At 41.2% G+C, this 13,072-nt stretch overlaps 1 protein-coding gene across 1 annotated transcript in view; it reads right to left on the reverse strand.

Annotated features, from left to right (window-relative positions):
- Kel (Kell metallo-endopeptidase (Kell blood group)) overlaps positions 1–4,384 on the reverse strand; it is a 17,690-nt gene extending 13,306 nt beyond the window's left edge. The window contains exons 1-6 of the mRNA XM_021191075.1: positions 4,211–4,384; positions 3,819–3,924; positions 3,417–3,558; positions 2,955–3,131; positions 2,404–2,528; positions 1,961–2,107 (exon numbers count right to left, since the gene is read on the reverse strand). Of these exons, the coding sequence (XP_021046734.1) occupies positions 1,961–2,107; positions 2,404–2,528; positions 2,955–3,131; positions 3,417–3,558; positions 3,819–3,842 (615 nt within the window). The 5' untranslated portion in view covers positions 3,843–3,924; positions 4,211–4,384. The remainder of the gene's footprint in view (positions 1–1,960; positions 2,108–2,403; positions 2,529–2,954; positions 3,132–3,416; positions 3,559–3,818; positions 3,925–4,210) is intronic.
- Positions 4,385–13,072: the final 8,688 nt, after the last annotated feature.

Consider the following 13,072-nt stretch of genomic DNA (forward strand, 5'->3'; position numbering starts at 1 on the left):
AGAGAGAGAGAGAGAGAGAGAGAGAGAGAGAGAGAGAGAGACTAGCTGTAAGTTTTCAATAGTTCTACTCTGTTTGTGAGGTAATCTCTGAAATCCTTAGTTCCTTTCTTCTTTAGTTCCTCCCTGTTTCTTTGTCATGCCACCCATGGTGGTCCATCTTCTTTCTCTGTGATTCCTAGTACTCTTCTGTTCCTCCTGCTTCAGCTTCTCATGGGCTTCTCAGCATTCCACTCTAGGTAGCTAAGCTTACTCTAAGAGCCTAGCTACTTACTGTAAGGCAGACTGGAGCAAACTAAGTGACTCACTGTTTCCTCCATCTCTTTTATTTATTTTTAACCACAGAAACCTTGGGAAGTTTCTGGGACTATGTGTTTAAACTGACCATATTCTCACGCTCAGCTCTTATTTTCCATTTGCTATTATGCATCAAATTCAAATATGTTAACATAGATTAAATATGTCAACAGCTGCTTTAAGTTGCCTCCAAAGCTGATTCCACTTGAGCTCTACATAGATCCATGGTAATATCTGAAAGGCTTCAGTAGCTCCTCTCTTTTTCTATATGTTAATATTTATCAATTCTTCTTGACTTTCTGGGCCAGTAATCACCAAGCCCAGTCTCATATTTTCTTTCCCACTTTTCTTCCCATTCAAAGTCCAGGCCAGCTTCTCACTGACCATGTGCTGAGGCTACAGCATTCCAAATATTCTCCTTAGCTCAGAATTTCCCTGTAACCCCTTTATGGTGTCTTTTAGTTTCATTTTGTCACCTGTATAATTAGCCATGTTCCAAAGCTCCATTGCTGTCTCCCTATCTAAATTTGTCCTTAACCACTTCAGATTTTAGTTAATCCTAACAAACCATAATAGATTTATGAATGCACACGTTAAAGCCTAATCTTAGAATACCACATACTGATGGCCATGTCTTCTGGGTTAATTACTCTGTACAAAGCTGTGGAATTCAGAGACAACTATAGAACACTCCAGTGTTTACCACAGGAGTGATGGCTCCATTATTTATTTATTTATAAACTCATCGAGCACCTCGTAGTGGTCACTAGTTGTTGAGAAGAACTCTAGTCTGTTGAGGGCACAGGCTTTCCGATTACTAAATTTTGAGAGAATTTAATGGATGACAGAGAGACTTCGAGCAAATTGTATCTTGCTTGTCAGGGAGGACTTACTGAAAGAGACTTCCAGTGCAAACACATAGGAGTCTTCTTGGATTGTTACAGGAAAGAAAGCAGCATGAGCAAGGGAAGAGGAATATTTTTGACACTACATGTGAGTCAGCAGAACACAGAGTATAAGGGAGAGGCGGAATGCAACAAGAGATAAGGATAGAGGTCAGATCACAAACTTAAAATTCTTTGCTAAGGAATAGGGGCCATATCTTGATGACTGAGTGATCCATTAAAGTGATAGGCTCTTAGCTATCAAGTTTAGAAAGGTGCCTTAGGGAAAATAAAGAGAAAATAAGAGAAGGGGAATTTTGGAGACAGGATGAATGAAGAGGTCCAGAAGAAATCCGTATTTGCAATAAAGAAAGCTGAAGCCGGGCCTGGTGGTGCACGCCTTTAATCCCACCACTTGGGAGGCAGAGGTAGGCAAATTTCTGAGTTCGAGGCCATCCTGGTCTACAGAGTGAGTTCCAGGACAGCTAGGGCTACACAGAGAAACCCTGTCTCGAAAACCAAAAAAAAAAAAAAAAAAAAAAAAAAAAAGCTGAAAACTTTTACTTCACTCTTCAAAGCTTCAAAGTGCTGGCTCTGCTACAACTTTTCTTCTACCTGGTGGCCCTGATCATTGTAGTACTAATTGTCCCTTAAGGAAGGGCTGAGCCCTACATTGCACATGTATCTTATCTCCCAGCCTGAAATCTCTTTTGTAAGTAGTGATAAATAGCCTAGAGTTCCAGACGCAGGTGCAACTGTGGTTTTGCCCGTTTCTCCCTCACCTGGATGATTGGTGTATGTGGAGGGGCTGGATGAGGTCGAAGATAGGCTCGGAAGAATGGAAAGTGGCCATACTGACTCATCAGAAGCCTCAGAGTTTGGTTGAAGTCCAAGGAAGTCCAGTTGCCAGTAATGTTCCAGCCTCCAAGCTTTGAAGAAGAGAGACAAACCTGAACCTAGGGACCCATGAGATCGACACCCAAATGTGTGCATCTTTCCCTTCTTCTTATCCATAAGCTCCTTCTTTCTGAGCCCCCTGCTGTTTCTAACATTACTCCTTTATCTACGTCTTGATTCTTCAGAGTAGTTTCATTTCTATCTCCCTCATAGAACTTGGAATCTCTAAGAAAGAACCCTATATTCTGTAAAATCATGGCAGCCCTCAAGCATGCATTCATTGTCCATATGAATTACTTAGGAAGTTGACACCCCATTTTTTTCTCACCTCTTCAATAATTTGTATGAGTGGCCCGGACCCTGAAGCTCCAATGGCATCTGTGTCCATGCAGGAGTTATAAAATTGGAAGGCTTTCTCCTCCCCAGATCCTAGGTGCCAGGACCCTGGGGCCTCTAGAAAGTAATCATAGGAGAATGCAATGAGTGGATAGTGGTACAGGAGATGGGCACCTCATGGGGATGTTGAGAAAACTTTCCCACAGGGAAGTAGAAGAGGATCAAGTTCAAATAAATAAGGGGAGCTCCCAGTTTTTATGGGTTCAGCTTGACAGAAGGATAGATGAGCAAAGAGAAGGAGTGGAGACAAAAAGATGATGAAGACAATAAAGAAAATGCAGAAAGGAAAGCAAGAAAGTAAAAGGGTGGAAAAAAGGAAAAGGATTCAAAGAGCAAGCAGGATGTGAATAAAGGAGAATGGATAGGAGTGGAAGGCAAGAGCAGGAAGGAGGTTTTCTAGACTTGTACAGAATTTAGAACTATCAGGATCACATGAGACTCAGTGTGTACTTGCTCAGAGACTCTGCCAATATGTGCCCTCACCCAACAGTCTCCACAGACGGCTCTTGTTCTCTTCTGCAAGTGCCTGGAAAGAGTCACTGGTCCCATTGGCTTTTTCACAGGCAAAACTGAAAAAGTCAGTGCACGGGGCCACACTTCTGTTTCCAGAGACCAGGTAATGGTCCAGGAGCTCCATACACACAGGTGTCTCACATGGACCTGTGAAAGAAAAGCTCAGAGCTAGGTAAGAAGAACAAAGTGAACAAGGGCTCCCCCCAGGGGCTGGCAAAGGACTTCTAGTGAGGTGCCTAGGGACAGACCCTAGGAGGGAAGTGGTTTGACTTTTTGCCTGCTGTGTGTTGGATTCAGAGAGAAAGCAGTCTAGATCCTCAGGGACCATGAAGATAGGGACAAGTTTGGCATGGGGCAGGAGTATTAGGGGTATGGACCAAGGCATATGAGGAAGGGATGCCTGAGTCAGGGGTGTTCCATGATCTTCCTTACAAGGACCACAGTTCCGGAAGATGTAAACCCAAAGCATAGAAGAACCAAGGAGTAGGCCACAGAGCAGGACAGCTAGCAGCACCCATCTTGCTCTTGTCAACTGTCTGCTCCATTCCGTGGGAAGCCTCTCTTCTGGAGAATTCTAGTCAGGGAACCAAGAGGGGAAAAGAAAAACAACACAAAGATGTTTGGGAGGATAGAGAGGACAAGATTATAAGGAGAAGGGGGTAAAGGAGTTAGTGTTATTGTTCCTTTGTATAGAGGTAATTCTGCTTATTCTCCTTAAAAGCCAGCCTTTCTTAGATCTTTAGTACAGATAGCATTCATTTGATAAAAGGATCAAACAGGATTTTCAGGACTTTAGAAATAGAAGACATCAGTGTGATGGCAGAGGCCACTTACCTCCTGGCTCCAGGGAGGTCCCATTCTGCTGCTCTGGCTCTGTCCCCTCAGCTTTCCCCCACTTTGTCCTTCTAACCCTGAAGTGACTAGAGGAAGGACAAAGAATCTGGTTCCAAAAGGAAGGATATATTAAAGACAGAATTGTCACGCCACTCTGGCCCTCTCCCTTCCCACGTTTTCATCTTAAGGCCATTCCCCGAATGAAGCACTTCCTAGGTGTTCCAGTTTCCCCACCTTCCCTCATCAACTGCCTTGCTTTTCCTTTCTATTCCGGAGGTTTCATACTCCTTTCCCCTAGCGCGTGTTGGGGAGACACAATTTTTGTACATAGCTACCCCTAACCCCCAACTAGGCTCTGGCTCCAGAAGGAGATATTTCTTAAGAACACTTGCCATCTGTTTCTGCTCCTCTCTGGCTCCCAGAATCCTCTCTGGTTCTGCTCCAGATGCTGTATCTAAAGCATTCAGAAAATGACCTCCCTTTTGCCCCTACTCCAGTCCCAGTGGCCCTGGAGAAGGGGCAACTCATCCACTCTCTCTGTCCCCAAATGTGTACTGTTGGCCTCTGGGTGGAGCCTGCTTATCAGTGAGGGAACACTCAGGCCTCACCTCCTCTTTTATCTCAGTTTCCCAGGGGCGAGAGGGAGGAGCCTTCCCTCAACAAGCAATCTTGCCCTTCGTCTGCTCCTTGTGTTTGGCTCTGCAACGTTGTTCATAATGTGTCTTTAGTTCTTGAATATCCTTTTCTCCTCTCCTCTCTTTTCTAATTGAAATCTCCCAGATTCTTTCGTTCCTGAGTCAAATGCCACTTGCCAGGGAGAACTCAGCATCACCTTAAATGCTGTTCCCAAGCATGCTTCATTGCTTTTCCTTGTGAGCCATGGCCCTGTTGGTTGTAGTCAGAGCCCCACACATTAAAAAGATCACCCAAGGGGCAGACCCCAATCTGCTAATCATTAGCTTTGTGACAACAAACAAGCCACTTATACTCTCAGAAAGGTAAGCAAGTTTTATCATCTGGAAAATGAAGGTAATAGTTTCCCATGCCTGCCTCACAGGGTCTCTGCTGGAAAAGAATGAAGCCCTTAGGAGACTCTTTCTTGACTCTGAACTATATTATGACAATGTGGATCTTCATCTCCTTATCGGTTGAGAACATTTTGTGGTAGTTATGGTATTTCTTTTTCTTCTTAATCTACCAAGATGCTTCACAAGTGTTCAGAATGGATGGGATTTTTAAGCCCACATCCTGCTTTCCACATCACACTGGGCCCCCATTAGCAGTCACAGCAAAGCACATGCATTTCTGTTCTCTATATTCTCATCATAGGCAAAATGAGATGTATTAAGATAGTCAAGCTAATGGCACGTATCAGTAGTTTGAACTCACCAGGAGGGGCATGGATGCAGCAGGGTGGCTATACAATTTGAAAAAAGCTAGAGTGTCACCTGGGACAAGTGCCATGAAGGAAGGTCTAAACTTCATGCCATAGAAAACAAGAGATTGGGAACAATGAACCCCTTGAGGGAACATGTGACAAAATAAAATAATGTTTGAGAAAGAACTATGTGATACCATGATTTGGATAGATTAAAACAAAAACGCAAGAAGGTAGCGGCTACCCTGCCACTGCGCTACAATGAAGCACCATCTGGCCTAAGCTGATGGCAAATGGGATGAACATGTAGAAAAGATTTCAGAGGAAAATATTCATGGAATCTGATTTTTAGGGCTAGGAAATCGTAAAGGAGTCATATTGGCTTTGTTGTTGTCTTGGATGGCTAGAAGAATGGTGAGGCCAGAAACAGAAGTGGAATTTTGGTTAAGGGTGGGAATGGGGCTCAGATTAAGGGAAAATTGATACTTCAAGATATCAGAAGACCAGAGCCTGGGATCCAGCAAGATGGCCCCGTAGGTGCCATCTTGTGTACAAGCCTGAAAACCTGAATTCAATCCCCAAAGCCCATGGCAGAAGGAGAGAACTCATTACCAAAGGTTGCCCTCTTGGGGCCACAAGAATAGTTCAGTGGTTAAGCAAGTTTACTTGAAGAGGACCTGACTTCAGTTTCCAGCACCCATACTGGGCGACTTCCAACTCCCTATAACACTACCACTAGGGAATCTGACACTCCCTTGTAGCCTTCATGAACACATGCACTCACATGTGGAGCACATCGCTTGTGCACGCATGCACACACACACACACACACACACACACACACACACACACACACACACACACTGAAGAGTCTATTTTGCTCTGGAATATACTAAGGTGTGTTCCTTTCTCAGGAAATCTAAGACTCTATCCATGAGTACTCTTTCACTCTATTCACTTTCTCCCTCATTTTGTGGAGGCGAACCCCTTAGTTGACAATTCTCTAGGAATATGATGATAAGGACAGTTCAGAGTGGGTGAGTGTAAGCTAGCTTCCAGTGCCCTTGGTGACATCATGGTCCTGATCCATGAGAGTAACTTGAGGAAGCAGTGTTCTCTGTGACATTAGCCCTGTGAACAGCCCCCACTGCCTGAGCTTAGCTTCTCCCCTTGTTGGTGAAATTGAGCCTGTAATCTTGATGATATGGTAACTATGACAATAGAAACTGGTAAGAGTTGCCCCTCTTTACCAATATGCTTAGGATGGTAAACTAACCACTATTCCTGGAGCTGCTCAGGAGTGAGGCCTCCTTATCTGCCCTGTCCTGCTATGTGTGAGTCATCACCACCACAGCCATGCCCAACGCATTCACAGAGCTGGGCAGTGAGAAGAGAGAACAGAGCACACACTTCATGCAGCAGTCTTCTTTCTCTCCACAGACTGTGCTGCCCAATGGCTTTAATTCTTCTCTACCTTTAATTCTTCTATTCTAAGTGGAAGGTCATTTTCCTGGAGACATATTAACAGAAGTAGCACGCGTGATAAAAGTACTACAAGTCATCTACAGAGTACATGCCATGGGTGAACAGTGTGTAGAATAATTCATTCATCTGTGTAGCTCTATCAGTTTTCTCAGCAGTTCTATGGGAAGAGATAAGAGGTATCAATAACTTGATTTTCTTTCAGTTGAAAGCGGAGTTATATAGAAGTATGGTAAGCTTGTCCAACTGTTGTAAAACCAACCATTAATCAGGTCTGAGAATTGAACCAAAGCCTTAACAATTGAGCTTCTCTGGCATTAGACATGCTTTAGTAAGCATTTTAGTCAAAATTTTGTTTTGCTTTTATGTATTAATCAGGTGTGAAGGTGGTAATCTGTTATTCTCCAAAATTTGTTTTTCTATGGTCATGATCTGACGTAGGGCATATGGTATGCTAGGCAAGTTTTCCAACACTAATGTATGTACTAGCCATATTCTTCAATTTATTCTTATTTGTATGTATTGTATATGTACATGTTCATATATGTGAATGTATTCACACATGTCAAAATATGTATTAAGTCCAAAGGTCAATATCATGTGCCTTTCTCTCTTGCCTTCCTCTTCATTGTTTGAGACTGAATTTGGAACTTACCAATTTAGCAATATTAGCTGTTCATTGAATTCTAGTGAGCTCTGTGTTGAGGACTGGAACTCGGCTCTTTATACTAGTGCAGAAAGCCATCTTTTGTTTTTTAAGCTCTACTGTGATCTCTAGTTCTCAAGTATGCCCTCCATTGAAGAGTGAATGGAGAGTCCTAAACCTGCTGAAAGGGACCTGGGTCTCCTTGTCTTCTTGCCAAAGTCCTCAGCACTGCTAGAGGCATCAGGACTAATTACAATCCATTCAGAATCAGGTCTATTATACCTTTGTGAATAGCTTCACAATTATCAAAGTATTTAAATGATCTCAGAATCTCCACTGCTGTGTGCACTTGAGTGCCACCGCATGGACATAATTGTCCTTCGCTTTTGAAACCCTAAGTACTATAGACTGTAGCTTATTATGGGTCAACAACAAAGACACTGTTTTCAGAATATAAAACTGAATATTCAAGAATATAAATTAAATATCCTAATCTCTGTCTGTCTGTCTGTCTGTCTGTCTGTCTGTCTCTGTCTCTCTGTTTCTCTCTTGGTCAGCCTGTCTTTCTGTCTGTCTGTCTGTCTGTCTGTCTGTCTGTCTGTCTGTCTGTCTCTGTCTCTCTGTTTCTCTCTTGGTCAGCCTGTCTGTCTGTCTGTCTGTCTGTCTGTCTGTCTGTCTGTCTGTCTGTCTCTCTCTCTCTCTCTCTCTCTCTCTCTGTGTTTGTATATTTGCTTTGGGACAGAGTCTCACTTATGTAGATATGATGTTATGCCTGGCTGGCAGAAAGTATTCTGTGAAATCACTTAACTGGCAACTTTTAAATATTTTAATTTTCACAAGCATTTTATTTTATAAATATATTATTGGAGTAACATTACATTTATGCATTAAATGTTCAATTAAATGAGCAATTTCATTTAAAATATAATGAACCAGATTTGATAGCACATGTGTGACTCTAATCTCAGAACTCAGATAATGAAGACAGGAAAATTGTGAGTTAAAAATTCAGTCCTGTCTAGTGAGTCTCTGCCCTCACCTCCACCCCACCTCTCCATATATGTGTGTGTATTTGTGTGTATAATGTGTGCATATATGTATATATACACATGCTTATATATGTATACAAATACGTGTGTTTGTATATATGGGTATATATTTGAATGTACATAGATATATGCATGTGCATTAATATATATATAGTACATAATATATTCAGTTTTATTTTCTAAAGACTATGTTCATATATTTATATGTTCATATATATATATCCATATATATACCCAAATATATACATGAGAGAGAGAAACAGACAGACAGAGAGAAAGAATGGGAGTTTATTCTTTAATATGGCAAAACATTAAAAGTAATTCTCAAAAGGCGAAAATCTGAAGTATGTACAGAGACAAATATGATAAGGAAGATCCTTGTTCTATTTTATACTTTAATCTATGTCACCACTTTTTCTTTCTCAAATCTAGTAGCTAAGACAGTTCTCTTGATACATGCGATTCTAATAACTTTTGTCAATTTAATTAACATGTGTGAGTGATGTGATGGTATACATGCTTGTGCATGCGTGCAATGGCATGCATACAGAGTTCAGAGGATATCCTTGGGTTGGTCATTATCTTCCAACTTATTTGAGACAGCATCTCTTGTTCACTGGGTCATACAGGAGACCAGATGACCCACTAGCTTCTGAGGATTCTCCAATGTTTACTATCCCCTTTCACTGTGGATATGCTCTGTACCATATCCATCTTCTTGATACATTGTCTGAAAACCCAAAACTCCAGTCCTCATGCATGTGAAGTCCTTTATCCACTGAGCCATCTCTTCAGCAATATTTTAATATTGACCTTTGATGGTGCTGTCGATCTCCTGCTCTGCTTCAGACACTTGTTTCTATCCTCTCTTTTATGACTTTAGCACATGCTCAGTCACTCCCTAACATGGAACGTGAACACTTTGGAGTTCCATTTGCAGTTTTATTTGCATGTGTTTAGATCCTCCATTTCTGGAAAACTAAGATAAAGTCCTATATTCAAGTTCAGACTCCTAAGTCTATTATTTTCTTTATTAAGTAATTAATTATATTTCTGAGGCAGGACCTTGCTATGCAGCCCAGTCTAACCTTTAACTCTAAATCTTCCTGCCTTTGCCTTTTGAATGTTAAGATTATAGGGATAGGACACTATGCCCAGCTTAATTTAATTTGTTTTACTATTTTAATGCCTTGAGAATTTTATACATTGCATTTTAATGTTTTCATCCCACTTCACTATCTCCTCCCAGCTCTACACCCCAATTTCATGCCTACCTAACATTGTGTACTTTTCTAATAAATTCTAAATCTCCTTTAGCATTTTCCATATACTTTTAGGTATGTGACCTCTACTGAGGCAAGGGCTATAGCCTTGAAGAAAACGGATCTTCCTCTTCCACCAGCTATTGATTGCCTGTATCTCCTCAGTGAGGAATAGGACTTTGTGTTTACCTCCACACATCATACTGAGATTTCATCTGGCTTGGTGTTATACAAGCCTTAACCAAGCTGTCACAACCATTGCAAATTCATGTATGTAGCCGCTCTATTTTGTCTGGAAAATTCTGTTTCCCTGAGGTTATTCACTGTCTCTGTCTCTATCTCTTGCTGTGTTTCAGCCTCCTCTTCTGTAATGACCCCAGTGTTCTGGGAGGATGGGATGAGATATGGATCTCCCATTTAGGGCTGTGCACTCTGTAGTCTCCCATGATCAGTTGTGGGTCTCTATGTTAATCGTCATCCACTACAAAAATGAAACTTTTTTATTGGTTATTTTATTTATTTACATTTTCAATGTTATCTCCCTTTCTAGTTTCCCCTCTGCAAACCCCCTATCATATCATCCTCCCTTCTGCTTCTATGAGGGTGGTCCCAACCCACCCACTCCCGCCTCACCACCCTAGCATTCCCCTATGCTGGGGCATTAAACCGTCATAGGACCAAGGGCCTCCCATCCCATTGATGCCAGAAAAGGTCATCCTCTGCTACATATGCAGCTGGAGCCATGGGTTCCTTCATGTGTACTCTTTGGTTGGTGGTTTAGTCCTTGGGAGCTCTGAGGAGTCTGGTTGGTTGATATTGTTCTTCTTATGGGCTTGCAAACTCCTTCAGTCCTTCCCCTAATTCCTCCATTGGGGTCCCCATGCTCAGTCCAATAGTTGGCTGCAAGCATCCACATCTGTATTGGTTATGCTCTGGCAGAGCCTTTCAGGAGACAGCTATTATCAGGCTCCTGTCAGCAAGCACTCTTTGGCTTCAGCAATAGTGTCTGAATTTGGTGGCTGCATATGGGATGAATCCCTAGGTCAGACCATCTCTGGATGGCCTTTCCTTCAGCCTCTGCTCCACTCTTTTTCCTGTATTTCCTTTAGACAGGAGCCATTCTGGGTTAAAATTTTTGAGGTGGGTGACTGACCTCTATGATGAGATTTGAGAGTTACCAACTATTAACATTGTATGCATTTATTGTAAATAAAGTGCTTAGAAATATTTGTACACTGAAATAGTTAAATCAGGTAGATTAACATATGTAGTACCTCATGCATTTTTCATGTTTTGTGGTGAACATGCCTAAAATATATCTTCTTGACAACTTCAACAATATAACGCATTGTTATTATCCACTGAGCCATCTCCTCAGCGATATTTTAATATTGACCTTTGATGGTGCTATCGATCTCCTGCTTTGCTTTCGACGCTTGTCTTTATCCTTTCTTTTATGCCTTTAGCATATGTCTCAGCCACACTCTAACATGGAACATGAACACTTTGGAGTCCCATTGCAGTCTCCTTGGCATGCATTTAGATTATTTACTTCTGGAAAACTAAGATAACATCACTACATTACACACTGGAACACACACTTGCACTTATTCTTCAATGTCCTTAAAATTTAATATCTTTGGGAAAATACCTACTTTTCCAAAGTTCGCTATTTTCTGCCCCATTCTCTAGCAGTTACCACTTCATTCTCTTCTTTTTTGTGACTTTACTTTGGTCCAAAGACACTTTGTCTTTCTTTGTCTCAGTTATTTTACTTAGCATAATTCTGCAAGTTCATCCATATTCCCTAAAGAGTAGGATTTCTTTCTTTTTCAAGGCTAATAGTATTTTTTGCAATTAAATATAACACATATTAGGTCTAGTATAGCATGTATTCAATATCTCTACTATTGAGAATGGTACTGTAATGAACATGGAGGTGTAGACCTCTCTTTGACATGCTGCTTTAAGTTTCTCTAAACATATTCAATTGTGGAATTGCTGGGTCACTTAAAAGCTTGCTTGCTTGCTTATTTATTTATTTATTTATAGTGTTTTGAGGATACTCTAAGCTGTTTTTCATAATAGTTGCACTGATTTACATTTTTTTACATTTTGAATTTATTTATTTATTTATTTTTCAATTAATTTTTATTAGATATTTTCTTCATTTACATTTCAGATGCTATCCCAAAAGTCCCCTATTCCCTCCCCCTGCCCTGCTCCCCAACCCAACCACTACCACTTCCTGGCTCTGGCATTCCCCTGTACTGGGGCATATAATCTTTGCAAGACCAAANGGCCTCTCCTCCCAATGATGACCGACTAGGTCATCTTCTGCTACATAAGCAGCTAGAGACACGCTCAGGGGGTACTGGTTAGTTCATATTGCTGTTCCTCCTATAGAGTTACAGACCNCTTCAGCTCCTTGGGTACTTTCTCTAGATCCTCCATTGGTGGTCCTGTGTTCCATCGAGTAGATGACTGTGAGCATCCACTTCTGTATTTGCAAGGCACTGGCATAGAAGGATTTACATCTTAACCAACAATATCCAAGTGTTTCTGCACATTCTCATTAACATTTTTATCTTTCATCTTTTTGTATATCTGTGTTTGTGTATGTTTGTGTGCCAATCAAATATGCATGCATGTGTATACAGGTGCATGCGTATGCCAGAGGCCAATATCAGATGTTATTGCTGAGAATCAAAGTACTTGGATCTTGGTTGGGGATTATTTTTTCTTGATTTGTCTCTGTTCATCTCCCTTTTAATTAATTTATTCTTTGTTAATTTCATACGGGTGTATTACAAACTCTAGTCACGGTTACCCACCTAACCTCTTTAATCTCCCTCCCTTCTCTGCCAATTCATTCTCTTCCAACTAAGTTCTTTGGGGGATTTTTCTTTCTTTTTTTTTCTTTCATTTTTTTTGTATGTTTTGTGGTCCATTGGGCTTAGCCATGGTCATCCTTGTGGTGATGGCTATGGATGTATCCACTGGGGTACAAGGAACTCACCAGTAGTTGTATTATTAAATTCATTATGTTCTTCTCCACAGCAACTATAGACTGTCAATAGCTCTGTTGGGTTGGACTGGATCCCATGGACTGATCTCCCATCAATGACTGCATGTTTATGGGATTGCAGACTTGGTGAAACAACCAGTAAATTGCAATGTTTGTGAATTCATGAGTATCACAAATTTGTCATGGCCATAAGACAACATTTCAAGATCCCTCTCCTTATCATCAGGAATCAAGGATTCTTTCAGGATATTTACTGAGCCTTGGAGGCAGTGATACGGATGCTTTGTTTAAGGCTGAGTGCTCAACAGTCACTTATTCTTTGTATGTTGAGTATCTTGAGTAGCCATGAGTCTAAGCGGTGTACACTGCAGAGAGAAGTTTTTGATCAGCAATGAGGGCAGTGATAGTC

Source organism: Mus pahari, chromosome 2, assembly GCF_900095145.1.
Source record: "Mus pahari chromosome 2, PAHARI_EIJ_v1.1, whole genome shotgun sequence".
Classification (NCBI taxonomy): Eukaryota; Metazoa; Chordata; class Mammalia; order Rodentia; family Muridae; genus Mus; species Mus pahari.